General features: G+C 43.2%; 2 protein-coding genes across 3 annotated transcripts in view; both read left to right on the top strand.

Moving 5' to 3' along the window:
- LOC106563116 (breakpoint cluster region protein) overlaps nucleotides 1-14168 on the top strand; it is a 135035-nt gene extending 120867 nt beyond the window's left edge. Inside the window, exons 16-23 of the mRNA XM_045689934.2 lie at nucleotides 489-620; nucleotides 3951-4010; nucleotides 4160-4269; nucleotides 7414-7553; nucleotides 8237-8371; nucleotides 8483-8588; nucleotides 8767-8929; nucleotides 9034-14168. Of these exons, the coding sequence (XP_045545890.2) occupies nucleotides 489-620; nucleotides 3951-4010; nucleotides 4160-4269; nucleotides 7414-7553; nucleotides 8237-8371; nucleotides 8483-8588; nucleotides 8767-8929; nucleotides 9034-9123 (936 nt within the window). The 3' untranslated portion in view covers nucleotides 9124-14168. The remainder of the gene's footprint in view (nucleotides 1-488; nucleotides 621-3950; nucleotides 4011-4159; nucleotides 4270-7413; nucleotides 7554-8236; nucleotides 8372-8482; nucleotides 8589-8766; nucleotides 8930-9033) is intronic.
- Nucleotides 14169-14667: 499 nt separating this feature from the next.
- The window catches only part of LOC106563144 (cytospin-A), a 30457-nt gene continuing 25832 nt past the window's right edge, over nucleotides 14668-19292 (top strand). For both annotated transcript variants that reach the window (XM_045689936.2, XM_045689935.2), the window contains exon 1: nucleotides 14668-14848. The gene's annotated coding sequence lies outside the window, so the exon portion shown is untranslated. The remainder of the gene's footprint in view (nucleotides 14849-19292) is intronic.

Raw genomic sequence — 19292 nt, 5'->3', positions numbered from 1 at the left:
ACTCTTTCTTTCTCTCTCTCTCGCTACTCTTTATCACGTTTCAGGTAAGACCCAAATGGAGACTGTATCAAAGTAACAATGTTTATTACAGCAACAGGGGCAGGCAAACGACAGGTCAAGGCAGGCAGGGGTCGATAATCCAGAATAGGAGCAAAGGTACAGGACGGCAGGCAGACTCAGGGTCAGGGCGGGCAGAAAAGGTCAAAACTGGGAAAAACAGGAACAATCAAGAGACAGGAACAGAGGGAAAAACGCTGGTAGGCTTGACGAAACAAAATGAACTGGCAACAGACAAACAGAGGACACAGGTATAAATACACAGGGGATAATGGGGAAGATGGGCGACACTTGGAGTGGGTGGAGACAAGCACAAAGACAGGTGAAACAGATCAGGGCGTGACACTTTCTCTCTCTCCCCTCTCTTTCTCTCTCTCTCCTCTCTCTTCCCTCTCTTTCTCTCTCTCTCTCTCTCTCTCTCTGTACTCCAGGAGTTTGAGATAGACCTGGAGGGCTCTCAGACCCTGAGGCTGCTGTGTTATGAGAAGAGCTACAATAAGACCAAGCAGATCAAAGAGGACGGAGACAGCACCGACCGCATCATCGGCAAAGGACAGATCCCGGTACGTCTCTGAGTCAACGTAACGCTGTAACGTCACCATGGCGACATAGCCAGATAATGTTATGGTTATGCCAGTGTGGTGAGATTGTTGTCTGAATGTCCTAGATGTGGACAGGACACTGCTGAGTGCTCTGCTGATTCGCTTAATGAATTAGTTTATTATGTGAGTAGTAGGATAGACTGTCTACAGTGACTAGATGTGTTTTAGATGAATTTAATAGAGACGTATCTTAGAGGGTAAAGTGTCAGTAACCCATCCTGACCCTGTTTGAATCAGGGTCCATAATTCATGTGTTCAACCTGACCTGGTAACCCTGTCTCTCCCGCTGAGGCTCTCTCACTTTCAATTGTAAATGTGTGTGTACACACATGTTTTTTTTGCTTGTGGGTTTTGAGGGATGGAGTGCTGAATAGGGGGCCCTCTGGTATGGGCTTTGTGTACATAGCCCGTTTTGTTTCAAGGAAAGGCAGGTAGCCTTGGTTAGTGTTTCAGAGCCATGGGGCCTCTGCTTTGATCTGGTCTACTCCTGAGGGGTTTACTGTTCCCCTCCCCCACTTGGCCAGCTGTGTGTGTGTGTGTGTGTGTGTGTGTGTGTGTGTGTGTGTGTGTGTGTGTGTGTGTGTGTGTGTGTGTGTGTGTGTGTGTGTGTGTGTGTGTGTGTGTGTGTGTGTGTGTGTGTGTGTGTGTGTGTGTGTGTGTGTGTGTGTGTGTGTGTGAGAGAGAGAGAGAGAGAGAGAGAGAACCGTTCAGTATTCAGTGGTGTCCAATAACAAACAATTGTTTACCGGACCTGGGGCAGTCTTGTAGGGTGAAGTTGACCCTAAACACTGATCTTGGGTCAGTTTAGCAATTTCCCCACTAATGGTTAAAATGATGAATGGGGGAGGTAGCTGAGCCTAGATCTGTACCTATGGGGAATCCATACCCCAGAGCAGAGGGAGTTATGATGCCTGAACACAGGTAGTTTCTCTCTGGTTTGTCGCTTGCTCGTTAAACAAACAAAGCTAAAAATGTGGAAATACGGCTCTCTCTAGTGGTTGCCATGGTAACTGGGACGAGTATCGCCATGCCAACGACGATTGTGGTTCAACACAGAATCATCCCATACCCCAGTCTGTACCACCCACACCACACGTGTTTGCTTGTGTAACGCTGGGCTCTCTCCTCCTCTGATCTATGTGCTGTGTTCCTCAGTAGTCTTATAATACACAGCTTATATCTGGTTCACACAGAAACACACACACACAGCAGGACGCCATGTTGCCAAAGCTGAGCGGCTTAGTATGAAAGTCCCAACAGACGATTTATTTATTCATTCATGTTTTCATTTAACCTTTATTTTGACACGGAGCCCTGGATGCACATCAATACACACTATCCAGATCAACTTTACATCCAAACACGCGAGGTGGGAATGTGGTGCCCTGGGTGCGGCCAATGGGATGGGGGGACACCCAGTCCCAGTGGAGAGTTTGTGGGGTTACCCATGGCTGGGCTGGGGTCCATTAGGGGGGGGATGGTGAATTTTACATCGTACACTAATGCTAACTCAGACAGAGGGGTTAGCTGTTACTGATAGAGGAGAGGAGGAGGGGGAAAAGGTGGAGGAAATGGAGAACAGAGGGGAAGAGACAGAGAGGCGCAGAGGGAGGGGCTTGTCGTCCTGAAATGCAAATCCACACCTGTGTGTATGAGAAGGTACTTTAGCTGAGGCACAGTAACCCCCCCCCCCCCCCCCCCCCTCACTGTACGATGACTTATGTCCGATGGTTTGACAGAAACAAACCATGTACGGGGAGGGGAACGGGCAACTGTGTGTGTGTTTGCTTCTGTTGTCCACATTCCAGCGACAGACAGCCCATGTTAGCCGTACTTTAAGTTTGCGCAGTGACATGCTGATCGCCTTTGGCTCAACCCCGTACAGGCGAGGATTCCTTGTCCTTTGACTTTTTTTGATGTGATCGTGCGTATTTTCCTCTGTTGAACTGATACGGACCTAGTGAGGGACCTTCTCTGTACCCTACCGGTGTACTGTTACTGTACTGGCCCAGGAGATTAAAATGATTCAATTAAGTGCTGGGAACATGATACAGACCTGCACATGACCAGACGAAGCTTAGCCAAGATGGGGATGAGGGAGAAAGGTACACGATGGACTGTGGGTGTGGTGTGGTACGGTGTGGTGTGGTACGGTGTGGTACGGAACGGTGTGGTGTGGTATGGTGTGGTACGGTGTGGTGTGGTGTGGTGTGGTGTGGTACGGTGTGGTGTGGTACGGTGTGGTACGGTGTGGTACGGTGTGGTGTGGTACGGTGTGGTACGGTGCGGTGTGGTGCGGTGTGGTACGGTGCGGTGTGGTACGGTGTGGTACGTGTGGTGTGGTACGGTGTGGTACGTGTGGTGTGGTACGGTGTGGTACGGTGTGGTGTGGTACGGTGTGGTGTGGTACGGTGTGGTACGGTGTGGTGCGGTGTGGTACGGTGTGGTGTGGTGTGGTACGGTGTGGTGTGGTACGGTGTGGTACGGTGCGGTGTGGTACGGTGTGGTACGGTGTGGTACGGTGTGGTACGATGTGGTGTGGTACGGTGTGGTACGGTGTGGTGTGGTACGGTGTGGTGTGGTGTGGTACGGTGTGGTGTGGTACGGTGTGGTACGGTGTGGTGTGGTACGGTGTGGTGTGGTACGGTGTGGTGTGGTACGGTGTGGTGTGGTGTGGTACGGTGTGGTACGGTGTTGTGTGGTGTGGTACGGTGCGGTGTGGTACGGTGTGGTGTGGTGTGGTACGGTGTGGTGTGGTGTGGTACGGTGTGGTACGGTGTGGTGTGGTGTGGTACGGTGTGGTGTGGTACGGTGTTGTGTGGTGTGGTACGGTGTGGTGTGGTACGGTGTGGTGTGGTGTGGTACGGTGTGCCCGGCTGAACTCAGTCCAGATGGCAGGATCTGTTTCTCTGCTTGTCCAGAGTGGACAGGAGGACAGTTAGCTGACTAATGCAGGAGGGGATAGGGGCCAGATTTGCTGACCAACTGAAACCTGAGGTTGCACTTGGTAACACGTTATAATGTCACTGTGTGAAGAAAATTATTAACAATTGGTGTATTCAGTCCTAGGGAAGACGTCAGCCTAAAGGTCTTGTTTATGAGTCTTGGTGTTTATGAGTCTTGGTGTCTGTGTGTATTGGTGTTTATGAGTCTTGGTGTCTCTGTGTATTGGTGTCTGTGTGTATTGGTGTCTGTGTATTGGTGTCTGTGTGTATTGGTGTCTGTGTGTATTGGTGTCTGTGTGTATTGGTGTACTAACCAAGGATTTTATTCTGGCTTTGCTCCATCCAGCTGGATCCGCAGGCACTCCAAGGCAAAGACTGGCAGAGGACGCTTATCCCCATGAACGGGGTGAGTGTGTCAGCCCCGTTAAAAGGATGAGTCTGTGTTTGTGCCATGTCATGTGATCCTTTAAATGTGTGTTTCTTGTCTTACTTAGCCATCTCTTGTCAGTGTAAACGGGTTTAGACTGTCATTTCATCCGTCTCTCTCGGCTCCAGATCGAGGTGAAGCTCTCTATGAAGTTCACCAGCCGGGAGTTTAGTCTGAAGAGGATGCCGTCACGGAAACCCATGGGCGTGTTCGGAATCAAGATCTCCACGGTGACCAAGTGAGTTCAATGGTCCCCTCATATAAATATGCCCTGGAACCCACTCCCTGACCATCTATACAGTAACCGTGGAGAAAGCCTGCCGTAAGACAGCTGGTGAACGCAAGTGACCCAAAGTGAATGTCACAGCCTAATCTCAGAGCCAGAGAATCTCTCTGAGGAAAGGAGGAGGGAGTAGATAGGGTGGTGGTGGGGGGTAGGGTGGTGGTGGGGGGTGGGGGGGGACAGATGGACAGGACCCCATGTTGAGATCGTAAGCCTCTCATCCCAGATAATCCAAACTACATTCCCGTGTCACTACTCACTCACTCCCCCAGGTACAAACCCTGCTCAGGAACTGACCCGTTCCCCTCCTCCTTTAGTCTACTAAGAGAACACAAACATTGTTTCTGGTGTACAGCTGGCAAGCTTCTGTCAAGCCACTGATTAGCGCGGTCTCTGTCTGCGTCCCAAATGGCACCTCCTCCTTATACAGTGTACTACTGTTGACCTGGTCAAAAGAGAGACTCTGTGATTTTAGGGAAGGTAAATGTTATTGACAAGATGTCAACTCACACAGTCTCCCATAGATGAAAAAAAACGAATTTCCTACTTGCATTTCTCCTTGTGGACATTGCTCTGAGGTTGTCAACAGAGAATAAAGAGAGGGGTAAATAGGGACCATGAAAGAAGGGGTGAAGGGACGTTCAGATAGAGTGCAATATGTTGTTAAACAGTAAGGGACAGTTGAGGCAAAGATAGTGTATAAAGAAAGATAGTTCACTCAGGCTGTTTACCATTGAAAAAAATGGCCAGTTCCTGTCTACTTAAGGGAGTGGCTCTCCCATAGACACCAATGCGATAGCAGCTGGGTCTGGTCTACTTAGTTCATTGACTTCCATTGAAACAGAAACAATTAGGGAGTGGGATATCTCGCTTCCTCTTCCGTCTCTGGTTGAGGCCAGGCTTATGGCCAATGTTGGTGAGTGACGCTAATTGGATTGCTGGTAACGAGCGGACTAATAAGGTTTAACAGCAGAACCAATTAAGGCGACAACAGGCCCCCAATAACACCAACAGAGCGCCACCACCATCACTACTGGACCTTAGAACAACTACATAGTCACACAGAGCTGCCTGCCAGCTCAACCTGCACATTTGTAGTACATGAACCCACAACAAAACACACAGTGGTTATTGTGCATTTTGTATCCATAATAATTAATGAACGTGATAAAGTACACAGCTGATGTGTTTGGGTTCACAGCCTACAACAATGCAGCGAGAGCCAGCAGTACAGTACAGTACAGTACACACGTTATTGTCAGTGGGAATATACAGTACCAGTCAAATGTTTGGACACACCTACTCATTCAAGGGTTTTTATTAATTTTTTACTCTTTCCTACATTGTAGAATAATAGTGAAGACATCAAAACTATGAAATAACACATATGGAATCATGTAGTAACCAAGAAAAGTGTTAAACAAATCCAAATATAGTTTAGATTTTAGATTCTTCAGAGTAGCCACCCTTTCTTTGCCTTGATGACAGCTTTGCACACTCTTGGCATTCTCTCAACCAGTTTCACCTGGAATGCTTTTCCAACAGTACTGAAGGAGTTCCCACATATGCTGAGCACTTGTTGGCTGCTTTTCCTTCACTTTGCGGTACAACTCATCCTAAACCATCTCAATTTGGTTGAGGTCAGGTGATTGTGGAGGCCAGGTCATCTGATTCAGCACTCCATCACTCTCCTTCTTGATAGCCCTTACACAGCCTGGAGGTGTGTTGGGTCATTGTCCTGTTGAAAAACAAACCAGATGGGATGGCGTATCGCTGCAGAATGCTGTGGTAGCCATGCTGGTTAAGTGTGCCTTGAATTCAAAATAAATCACAGACAGTGTCACCAGCAAAGCACCCCCACACCATCACACCACCTCCTCCATGCTTCACAGTGGGAACCACACATGCGGAGATCATCCGTTCACCTACTCATCGTCTCACAAAGACATGGCGGTTGGAACCAAAAATCACTAATTTGGACTCATCAGACCAAAGGACAGATTTCCACCGGTCTAATGTCCATTGCTCATGTTTCTTGGCCCAAGCAAGTCTCTTCTTATTATTGGTGTCCTTTAGTATTGGTTTCTTTGCAGCAATTCGACCATGAAGGCCTGATTCACATTGTCTCCTCTGTCTGAACAGTTGATGTTGAGATGTGTCTGTTACTTGAACTCTGTGAAGCATTTATTTGGGCTGCAATCTGAGGCTGGTAATTCTAATGAATTTATCCTCTGCAGCAGAGGTAACTCTGGGTCTTCCTTTCCTGTGGTGGTCCTCATGAGAGCCAGTTTCATCATAGCGCTTGATGGTTTTTGCGACTGCACTTGAAGAAACTTTCAAAGTTCTTGAAATGTTCCGTATTAACTGACCTTCATGCCTTAGAGTAATGATGGACTCTAATTTCTCTTTGCTTATTTGAGCTGTTTTTGCAATAATATGGACTTGGTCTTTTACCAAATAGGGCTATATTCTGTATACCACCCCTACCTTGTCACAACACAACTGATCGGCTCAAATGCATTAACTTTTAACAAGGCACACCTATTTATTGAAATGCATTCCAGGTGACTACCTCATGAAGCTGTCATCAAGGCAAAGGGTGGCTACTTTGAAGAATCTCAAATGTAAAATATATTTTGATTTGTTTAACACTTTCTTTGGTTACTACATGTTTCCACATGTGTTATTTCATTGTTTTTATGTCTTCACTATTATTCTACAATGTAGAAAATAGTCCAAATAAATAAAAACCCTGGAATGAGTAGGTGTGTCCAAACTTTTGACTGGTGCTGTATGTTGTTATTGTTTTAATAACTGCACACACATTTTTGGATACTAACACAGTTAAAGATGCAATTTGTGTGCAACCTATGCATCCAACAGAAAAACTCTTTGTGTGTGTGTGTGTGTGTGTGTGTGTGTGTGTGTGTGTGTGTGTGTGTGTGTGTGTGTGTGTGTGTGTGTGTGTGTGTGTGTGTGTGTGTGTGTGTGTGTGTGTGTGTGTGTGTGTGTGTGTGTGTGTGTGTGGGTGTGTCATTGTGTATGTATCCCCATGCCCTCTGGTATGCCATTCCTTAATTGTGTGTTTCCCCATGCCAGACGGGAGCACTCCAAGGTTCCCTACATCGTCAGACAGTGTCTGGAGGAGATTGAGCGGAGGGGGATGGAGGAAGTGGGCATCTACCGGGTCTCAGGGGTGGCTACAGACATCCAGGCCCTGAAGGCTGCCTTCGACACCAGTGAGTACCAACACCTTTCTTTCCCCTGACGCTCCCTCTCAGTGGAGCCCTGGATGTGAGAATAGGCTACAGTATAGCATACAGCATACTCTCTGTGGACGTTCTGTAGCTTGGTGGAACCAACCTTGATACGTGAAGCGAGATAGAACAATGAATGTAGCCATAAGTCTGGTTCCAGACTAGCCTCTCTGTGCACTCCCTTGTAAATTAAAGTCTGTTGGACTGACTACTATACAATCCATGTGTCCTACCCTGCTGTTTCCCCTAGGTGAACTTCTGATTATGCTGCTCCGTTTTTGGGAATCATGGGTACATTTTCTGGTTTTGCAACAACAACAAAAAAGACTAAAAGAGTTTGTGCTTAACCCCGTTTTCTTTCTTCATTTAGGCTTACTAATTCCCATGTGTGGGTGTGCTAGTGTGAGCATTTTGTGCGCGTGAGCTTGTGTGTCGGTGCATTTGCGTGAGTACGTATGTGTGTGGTGATTTCTCTGATTACGACGTATACAGCTTGCTTTGGGGAGCATGCTGTGTCCTCGGCCAGTGTCTATCTGCCAACGAACTGAGGTGCCGTGTGATTTTAGTGAATGGCAGAAAAGACAGCGGCTATCCGTCTCCCGCTCCGCTGTTGCCATGGCTACACGTTCTGTCTGTCTTCCTGAGCTCTGCCGTCTTGCCCACAGACAACAAAGACGTGTCTGTGATGATGAGTGAGATGGATGTGAACGCCATCGCCGGGACTCTGAAGCTGTACTTCAGAGAGCTGCCAGAACCCCTCTTCACCGATGACCTGTACCCCAACTTCGCAGGAGGCATTGGTTAGTCACGTGCCTTTGACCGGGCCAACAGCCACTTCTACCATTATCATATTATCATGGTATAACTCAGCACTCAGGTTAATGTGTGAATGTCGGTCTCTCTTTCTGCAGCCCTGTCTGACAGCGTTGCCAAAGAGAGCTGCATGCTGAATCTACTGTTGTCGCTGCCAGAACCCAACCTGGTTACATTCCTCTTCCTGCTGGATCACTTGAAGAGGTACACACAGACAGACACACAGACAGACACACAGACATAGAGCTACACTTAGACAAACACAGGCATTTAGAGACATGCCGATCCCAAGCAAACAAGCAGATGCTAAACTCCTTATTTGTTTGAGTAACAGAGGGATTGTTATGTCCTTTCACGTGGTGTGTCTCTCCCCGCTCCCCAGGGTGGCTGACAAGGAGAGCATCAACAAGATGTCCCTCCACAACCTGGCCACAGTGTTTGGCCCCACCCTGCTGCGGCCTGCAGAGAAGGACAGCAAGATCCCCACCAATCCCACGCAGCCTATCAGCATGGGAGACAGCTGGTCCCTGGAGGTCATGTCACAGGTAGGTGATATAGTCTCTCTCTCTCGCTCTCTCTCTCTCTCCCTCTCTCCGTCTCCCTCTTCTTTGGTATTATCGTCCCTCTCACTGTCGGTCTGTCCCCTCAGGTCCAGGTGTTGCTGTACTTCCTCCAGCTGGAGACCATCCCTACGCCGGACAGTAAGCGTCAGAGCATCCTCTTCTCCACCGAAGTGTAGAGGGTTCCACAGGGAGAGAGAGGGTGAGATAGAGACTCAAACCGAGTCTACAGTACAGTATGTCCATTTGGGAAGGCTACTGAGAGTGAGAATGGCCCTAGCTGGACTGGACTGCAGCAGGAGATTTCTTCGCCGCTGATTCTGGCCATATCCTGCAGAGGGCGCCACCACCCCCTCCGAGAACAAGCGGTCGACACCAATCCTCCTGTTGTACCGCACATCGGATGATGATAATGCATTATTACATCACACCCAATAGCCAGTGTGACTCTCTGTGCCTCTCTGACGCAACATATTCTCCTCTGTCTCTTCGCTCTCATGTCGAAGCTCCACAGCTTGTGTACGGTGTCTGGAATGAATGCCACTGCTGGACATGCCTGCTGTAAGCACCAATTAATTAAACACTTCAATTTGATACTGATAAGCATGTAGGGGAAAAGGGTGTCCCGGGTTATTTCATTTGTTTTGGTATCGCTCCTGCTTGGTAAGCAGAGAAAGAGCTATTGTGTAACTTCTGACAGATTCTGTGATTTCTCATCACACTTTTGGGCTTCTCCACTTTAAGTTATTGTTGTGGAAGGTCATTCTCAGTTCTTCTCGATTTAGTTTGAAGACTTATACAGGCAAAGCAGAAATTCAATGTTTTTATTGTTTTCGTCGTGTACTGTATGCCTCTTCAGAAATGGCCAGATTGTGATGGACATCACATACACAGTATATTTGTTTTGGACAATTATGAAGGTAAGAGCCTGCACGGCGTTTTGTTTAGCCATCTCAAACGTTGAGTTATTTCTTAATCTACTGCAGAAGAGATTCAATCCGTATGTTTTACACATGATACATTAGGACCACAATGCTTAATAGGGCTATGTTGAAAAGGAAACATCTGGGTTCTCTGAAGAGGTTCTGATAGGAACATCCAGAGCTGCCAGGATCACCACACAGTTGTCCCAGGAATCCAAAACTCACACACACACAGATAGTGTATACAAGGTAAACAAGCCTTGGACAAACACAGAGAGACTGCAAGAAAGGGAACAGTTGACAGAAACAGATGATCTTTCTATAGATTATAATAGGACTGCCAACAGTTTGGACCATAAAGCAATTCTATCTAGTTGTGTTGTTTGTGTCTCAAGTAGTCCTTATTTTAAATATCCAGGAAGCAATATATTTTCTAACATAGGATTTTGTCTGCGTTCATATCGTTGGTCTGGAGATGTCATAGGAGATCTAGCAAAAAAGAATCTGTTGTTTGGCATTTTTTTTTAAACACAATTGTATTTACAGATACATTATTTACATAATCGTAAAGCTGTAATTTTTGTATTTGACTTATTTTAACAGTGTAATAATCATTGATATGAGCATAATTTATTTTGGGGGTGGGGGGTAGATACGACATCTGTTTCTTCTGATTTGATGAAAAAAGTGGTACAGGTTTCAGCCTTGAGTCCTGGGGTGATGGGAGATCATATCCTGCCTATGTAATCAGGATGTAGCCTTGTTGTGGGAATAACTGCAGTTTTGTCCAGCCTATTGTTAGCCATTTTTCCATCATGAAGGTAACACTCCCTCTATGATTTTGAATGCTGCTGTGGAAATGTCACAGCCTCTCTTCGTCCGTTGGGTAACCTTCCCAAGGAGTGTCCCAGTCCACCACCACCGACCCTGAAATCTCGCTGTGTTACTGAAGTAGTAAACAAAACAATACATTTAGTAGTATACAGTACATACAATAACGTGTTTCCTCTCGTCAACTGTCTCTGTGGTCTTGTAAAAGTAATTCTCATGTAAATGAAGGTATTTCGCCTATTTCAAATTGGTTGTTTTGATTTGCAGGCGCTCTACATTTTGGTCTAAAGTGGACCATTCTGTTGCTTTTATGAAAGAATACTTGTTTATCCTCTTTTCAATGAAGGTGACCTATCCTATTTTCACCAATATTTTTGTGGGTGTTTGGACAGCTGTCTTAAACCGTCCCGTCCCCCATGGTCTGCCTGCTAGTAACCCACAAAAGGGAAAAGAAAATGCTCTTACAATATTTTGTTCAGAAAGAAAAAAGAGAAGATTATATTAGTATGGTTTTAATTTCAGTACCTTGATTTAACATGCAGGCATGTTTGACTACATTTATTGTCTTCACTGTGTTGTCATCTATAGTGAGTTCCGAAAGTTTTGGGACAGCGACACATTTGTTTTTGTTATGGATCTGTACTCCAGCACTTTAGATTTGAAATGATACAATGAGCATGAGGTTAAAGTACAGACTGTCAGCATTGATTTGAGGGTATTTTTATCCATATAAGGTGAACCTTATAGAAATGATTGCACTGTTTGTATATAGTCCACCCATTTTAGGGGACAAAAATATTGGGACAAATTCACTTATGTGTATTAAAGTAGTCAAAAGTTAAGTATATATTTAGTTCCATATTCATTGCACACAAACTACATCAAGCGTGTGACTCAAAACGTGTTGGATCCATTTGCTGTTTGCTTTGGTTGTTTCAGATTATTTTGTGACCAATAGAAATTAATGGTAAATAATGTATTGTGTCATTTTGGAGTCACTTTTATTGTAAATAAGAATAGAATATGTTTCTAAACACTTCTACATTAATGTGGATGCTACCATGATTACGGATAGTTCTGAATTAAAAGCATCCACATTAATTTAGAAGTGTTTAGAAACATATTCTATTCTTATTTACAATAAAGGTGACTCCAAAATGACACAATACACAATACATTATATACCATTCATTTCTACAAAATGTCCTGTAATTACTAAACGGTTCAGCCGATATGGATGAAAATATCCTCAAATTAAAGCTGACAGTCTGCACTTTAACTTCATAGTAATTGTATCATTACAAATCCAAAGTGCTGGATTACAGAGCCAAAACAACAACAAAAATTGCCACTGTCCCAATACTTTGAGCTCACTGTACTTGTTGTTGTCATTTTGGGCCGCAGGATGTGTTTTGGTTCTGATAAAGAAGCTTAAAATAGGTTATAATGTTTCATGCTGGCTGACAAATTGTTAACAAGAAACGTGTTTAGTTTACTAACTCAGAGACTGTACTACTCTCTACGCTACCGAGATTTCATGAAGGACTCCTACATTTTGACGTTAGCGGAGACATTTCTGGCAGTTTTGACTGTAGTCAGTACAGTAGGTAGTGTAAAATCTGCCATTTGTGAGTGTGTGGTTGTGTATGCAAGAATTCATGCCCACACATGCGTGCGTGAGTGAATGAATTTATGGGATAATTATTTACTGTATAAAAAAGGGAATTAAGACATGTTTCAAATCCTGACTTAACCATATGTTAACATATCAAGTAACTCAGTTCCGGTTAATAGCCATAGTCATCATTTTTAACAACACATTTCTGGCCTAATGTATCCTCACATATCCCACACACGTGTAACTACATGGAGGAAGCCATTAGCTACGAGAGAGAAAGGCAGTGCATTGACCGTTCATTTGGATCGCTTTGATCTACATAATTAGTGCTGAATGTGCACTGTTCTGCTCCATTGTGCCTCCACGCTATAGCTTTTATTCAGGATGTATGCCGTGGGTTTCAATATGTCATTGGAATTGCTGTTAGGAGACTTACTGGGTGCTTTAGTCTCCCTTGCCTTTTGAGAAAACCGATATGTCATTCTGGCACATATTTTGAGACCAATACATGACCGTAGAGTTTGGTATCTCCATTCATGGTACTAGCCTGTGTTGGAGATCTCGTCTGAATATTATGATACCAAACTGAGTCCAATTCATTTTTGGAATAAATACGATACTGACAATAGACAAATGCTTAGTCAATAACCCTCACTCTGCCTTAGCTCTGTCTACAATAACAAAATATCTCATTTTCAGCTTTTCTGTTCCAGTTCTGTGTAAAATGAAGTCTACTGTATTTACAGAGTCATCTGATGGAAATGATATTAGTAGTAACTAAGTGGTATCTATACTTGTAGGAGGACACTTTCAAAAATCACTGTCAGTTATATGACTTATGTCTAGATCATATCGCTCAAGGCTCTATGCTGTGTATCGTTCATTTGTAAGATGTCCTTTGTTTGTTTTCCAATAACAGCCAAACAGTCTGTAACCACCTGTTGTCCTAACTGTTGCTACTGTATGTGTATGTATGTATGTATGTATCAACATGTCACTAATCCAGAACATAACCTACTTTGGATGGGCTTGCACTTTCAGTTACTTTTGTTTTTAACTCCAGACTGCCCACTGTGATGCGTTAGGACATTTTCTGTTTGTAGAAAACCTTTGCAAAGAAAAGATGAAGGTTCTTTGAGTGTCTATGGGTTAGTTGTCTCTCTAACCTCGTCTTATGGTTGTACAATACATACTGCATCATGCTAGAGACAGTGCTTACATTGGATTCTTAGGTTTATTTATTGTGGTGTTCATCAAAGTGTGGCCAATACATTTAGGATGAAACAGTTGAACAACTGGGCTTCAACTGAAAGAGAACTTGGTTATTGATTGTCAGTGTGATACATCATTTTCTTCATAGGGCTAGTCGCTTCCCTTCTTTCATGAAAAAGTAATATATGGCAACATAAGATACATTGTTATTCTAAATATGTGGAATGGATTTTAAAGTCTAAAAATATGGAATATATTACTCTATGTATGACTTTAGCATTTCAGTGTATGCATACTGTATGTAGAATGAGTATTATTTCAGTACTTGTAAGGTGACATGAGCCTGGCAATAGTTTATCATAATTCATGTATTACTCTTTCTTCTTGGGAATATGTTAGATTTATTCCATGTTTTCTAGTTAACTGTATGCTAAAATGGGACTTGCTGGCCATCCACTGAAACAATTGACATTTTTCTCTTTTTCAAATTAGATTTATTTTCTTCTGGTAAACATACGTTTTGTTTTGGAGCTGTAAAAGGGATACTGTATTCTGAGGACAATACATGTTTGGAAGGCATTTGCAGCCTCTGTTTGTACAAAAAAAATGCTAAATAAAATCTCCAGTATCTATGTAAAAATGTGTCAATGCCTTATATCTTCAAGACCTAACTGTTGATCCATATGACTAGATTTGAAAGATTGTAGACATATTACCAGTGTCACCACATCACAGATTCACTACATGTCAGTATTTTATAAAATGATAAATGTTTCTCAACATCAGCAGCAGAGAAAGCCTGTATTTAGATAATATATGGCTCTGGCTGGCACCCACTTTGTATAATTTCAGCGACCAACCAAAAAGGACAGGGAGGAATCTGTCAGGCGACATCTCACAATTAGAAGCCGTAATCAGTCTACTACGGTGCTCTAGGGACCAGGGTTTATTCATTACGGTCCCTAGGAAGAGTAACGTTAGCTGCTGCTTCTGCAAAAGCGAATGGGGATCCAAATAAACAAAACAGTGTACAGTTTTAAGAACCAAACGGAAGCAAACAGAGCTAATGGAAGGAAGCGAGGCGGGACCTACCTTCATTTGTCCAATAGAAACTCTCGTTTGCGTCTTCAGTTTGAAGTAAACGCCTTCGTTTGACAACACAATCCGCGTAATGATTACCTCGGTGCTGTGTCGGCGTCCTGTCAAAGAGAAGAGAAAGAGGCTAGGGTGGGACGCCGGGGATGGAGTGCATGAAATTACCAATATTTGGACATTGTAACTTCAAACCGATTATCGCTGGTGTGAACGAACGAATTCCAGGTAAAATGGGTTGGACGTTTTTTAATTTTTTATTCTAATGTAGCTAGGTTATTAGCTAGCTAGTTAACTTAATCGAGCCAGCAGCGTCTCTGATAATTAGCTAGCTACAATGTAACAGTATCGAAACGATACACCACAAGTATCTAGCTAACTAACGTTAATTAACTAACTAACCTAATAGAAAACAAATTACCTTTTGTCTTTGCTCTCTTTGATTTCGTCAACTAGCTAACGTTAGCTAAGTCAGCTAGTTAACTAACGTTGCTTGAGGAGCTAACGTTAGCTGTCATAATTTCCAGTTGGGACGCTTAACAAATTACTCAGTGTTTTATAGCTATAACGTCGTTGGCTCTGTCAGCTCCAGTAGTTTCGAATGGCATAACGTTATAATGACAGATGTTTTTTTGTTTTCTTTATTCAGTTGTATTTTATGACAACTTCATCTCAGTTTTACCCAATATATCTTGTCCGTGAGTGCACTGCCAGTGACTTGTGTGTTGCGGTCCATTATACGCCAACCAACCTTCGTTTTTGCCTTAAGTAACGTAACCATATGTCTAATGTAACCATACTAAACATAATATATCATACTCATTTGTGACCGACCGCCTCGATTCGGTGTTATTTTGCAAAATTTGACTTTATTTTTTTATCTATTTTTTACATTGGATAAAAGTAGACTCCGAACTAGAAGATGCTGAATCATACACAGCAGTTGAGGAACAATGGGGAAAATAATTTTGCTTTGAAAGTTGATAAACTTGTAACCCCACTTTTGATGAAATGGCCCAGCACACCTACTGGAGAGCTCTTCTTTGTCCACACCCATTCAGCATCATTCACACCCTCTTAAACCTTAGTCCCACCTATCTCTTTAAGGATACACATGAGGCCATGTGCTAAACAGAGTGAGTAGTTTAGTAAACAACCAAATATTTCAAGACTAAAAGTAGTAGCCTAGAATAAGGATAAAGTAAAAAATACACTTTATCTAGTCCTTGGTGTATATCCTAATCTGATGTTGGTGCAGGTCATGTTGTTCTTCACATTACTGTTACTGTAAACACACACTATATCAAATAAGATGTTTATTTGTCACATGCACAGGAAACAGAAGGTGTAAACAGTACAGTGAAATGGTTACTTGCATATTTCCATAGTAACAATATCAAAAACAGAAAGTGTCCAGATAAATATTTTAATTATTAGATGCATACCTGACACACTTATCTAAATTAATAGGTCATGTGGACGAAATGCTATAACCATCTAGCTAAGTGGACGGGTCACTATTGTCTAGACATGTACACATGTTCATGAAATACAATAGATAGCTGTAATCACCCCCAGACACACCTGGCTAATTTGATGGGTCATGTAATCATCTGACAAAGTGGAGTCTTTTGTTTAGACATGTAGCTAGCTAGCTAAGCAATGAACTGGTGTCATCCAAACTCCTCCTACTATCAATACAAACATTGTCATAGCTGTAGTATGAATCTGCAGGTAGCTAAAGAGCTAACCAACTAGGTTCATTGTCAGCTAGCTAACATTAGGCTGTAACTAGCAATACAAATTAATTTCTGACTCAAATAATATCACTGCACAGATCATGCACGTAATGTTTGCTAACAAGCTAACATTCGCTAACTAGCGAACAGTATGCATTAAACTTGAAAAGAAAATGACTTTTTGACAAAATTAGAAATGTATATTATCTGAAAATGTAGCTAGACTCCTACCCGAATACATGGATGGCAGACTGGAACCATTTGTTTTGTTTGTAGCTACATGTTTGGCCAGTGTTGTCAAGTCACTCCGGTTCACACTGACCGTGGTGTGTGCAGAAAGTTTTTCCAACTGATCTGTCGATAGTGCCTGCTAAATTCAGGGCATCAATGTTGTTGAGAAAGGTAGCAAAACTTTTTTTGTAGTTCTCAATGGCTAACGTTGTATATTTCAAAAACAGTGCAGTAGATAGGACTATTAACACATACTGAGCAGCTCTCGCTATAGACAGAAGCATCCTACATGGTAGACCAATCCAAACTCATCTCCCGGCAGGTCCAGCCCATCCATTATCTCAGCCAATCATGGCTAGCGGGAAAGTTCCTGTCTTTTTCCATGGCTAAACCAACTAGGCTCATAATTGAACAACTTTATTTGTATTTATGGATGGAGTACAAGTTTGTTATTAAAGCACATGCAAGTTCACATGTTCAAGAAGGCATTTCTGCCAAAAACAAATGCTATTTGATTAAAAAAATACATGTTTACACGCAAATGCCTCTCCTGTGAAGTAATGACGTGCGCCATATGCCTAGTTTCCTGAAACGTGTCACATATTTACATTTACAATGTTACGTCTAGTCTGAGTCCAGGCTGGCCAGGCAGCACTCTTATAGGGCATGGTTTTAGGAGCAAGATGAGGAATTTGAGGCTAGTCTCTCTATTGCCTATCTAATGTATGATTTTATTCTCTCTCAGTTTATACATTGAAAGAGTGCAGCTTAAATATATTGTGGAGGAGCAAATGTAGGCCTATTCTCTATATAAGCATGGACAGTGAATCATGTTCTGGGTTTTGTGACAGCATTCCTTATGCATTCCTCTTCTGTGATGCTCAACTCGGGTGTTCTTGATATGATAGGGTACCTGTCAGGAGCCGTCTGGTGCTGTAAATAATGGTGCAGATGGCCTCTTAGAAGACGGCAGTGTTTTGAAAACATGGCACATATTGATTTGAGGTTCATTTGTGGGATTCAGCAGTGTTACCAGCAGTTGTTACTGTCCTGTGTGAGAGTCCCGAGTCGTACTCAAACAATGCTCACTTTAGTCTAACTGGTAGTCATCAACCAACATGATTGTACCATTCAGCTGATCTCCAATTTCCTTCCTGCTCCACAGATCAACAATTTCCCCCCATACAACCCTTTGTCCTCTACACCTCTATATCTACTCTCTAGTTATCAGCATTGTTTCCTGGTGATTGTGTCGAAAGTCTGTCCGTTCTCCAGCCTCAGCAGCACCAATCTATATAGGCCTAGTACAAACCATACTATGCATAGTCCTTGCTCACTTCCTCCAGTATCTATCTGGTCTGATTTAGTATTGTCTTTAATTAGGTCAATAGGAAATTACAGTAGTCACTTTAACCATACCTACATGTACAAATGACCTCGACTAACCTGTACTCCCGAACATTGACTCGGTACCAGTACTGTATATAGCCTCATTGTTATGTCATTTTATTGTTACTTTATTTTTTACTTTAGTTTATTTTGTAAATATTTCCTTATTTCTTGGAACTGCATTGCTTGTAAGTAAGCATTTCACGGTAAGGTCTACACCTGTTGTATTCGGCGCATGTGACAAATACAATTTGAGTTGAGTAAGCCATGCTCAGTGGGGTTCCAAAGACTCAAGACTAAGCTCAGCTGACTTTTACCCAGTCAGTGGCTGGCTCACTCAAGGTTAGACTCTATCATTAGACTGGCTCGCCCTTGGCCTGTCCACTGATTGCATTAGCATCAAATTAGATTTTAATCATAGGCAACTGATTTGAGTTGTAGGCTAAGAGTGCATTATGAAAGCTTTAAATTATAGGCTATTTCAGATCGGTCACATTTTTATGTTTCTCCTTTAAATAGCTTCGCCCATTTTTTATTTTTTTTTAACATGTGGACTTGAAACAACAGAAATACATCTGCTGACTGACTGCCCTACCATTTGAAATTCCGTGTGTGTGTGTGTGTGTGTGTGTGTGTGTGTGGGTGTGTGTGTGTGTGTGTGTGTGTGTGTGTGTGTGTGTGTGTGTGTGTGTGTGTGTGTGTGTGTGTGTGAGAGAGACTAAATGAGGGAGTATATCCTATTCTCACACACCGCTGAGTTAAGAGTTGGTGGAAAACCTCTAGCTGCTAGTGGCTATTACCATGTCGTCCCATCCCCCTCTCCTCTTGAAGTCCAGAATTCCAGCTAGGTTATGTTAGGATTTCGTAGTCTGCTATTGTCCGGTCCATGTTCAGGGAAGAATGTCTACCCTGACCCCCTGGTACTAATATCATAAAGCTCACCATGGCCAGACTATGTTTATTTACTGTATTTTAGGCTAGGCCTATGTATTTGTTATTCATTTTATTTATTTTTTAAATGGCAAAATTCTTCTGGTAGTGGTTGTAAATAATTGAGCATAATGCTTCACTCTACAGAAGGATCTAGATTAGGTCATTTGTTCACCACTGCCACTCATTCTGTGTCTGACTGGTGTTGTTGGGTAAGTAAGCCTTTCTAGAAACTGTCTGACTCAGGGTGGTGTTGACATCTACTAGCCTCTTGTTTCAACATGATGCGCTATAAGGATTTTCCCTGTTACTGGATGCCCCATCACAGCCAGTGATCCATGTTGGTGGGCTGCTGTCTCAGGTGTGTCTCCAGACGTCCTTGT

The sequence above is a fragment of the Salmo salar genome, chromosome 11 (genome assembly GCF_965601325.2).
Source record: "Salmo salar chromosome 11, fSalSal1, whole genome shotgun sequence".
NCBI classification, from domain to species: domain Eukaryota; kingdom Metazoa; phylum Chordata; class Actinopteri; order Salmoniformes; family Salmonidae; genus Salmo; species Salmo salar.
Note: the sequence above shows the minus strand (reverse complement) of the source record. Positions and strands in the feature narration are given on the sequence as shown.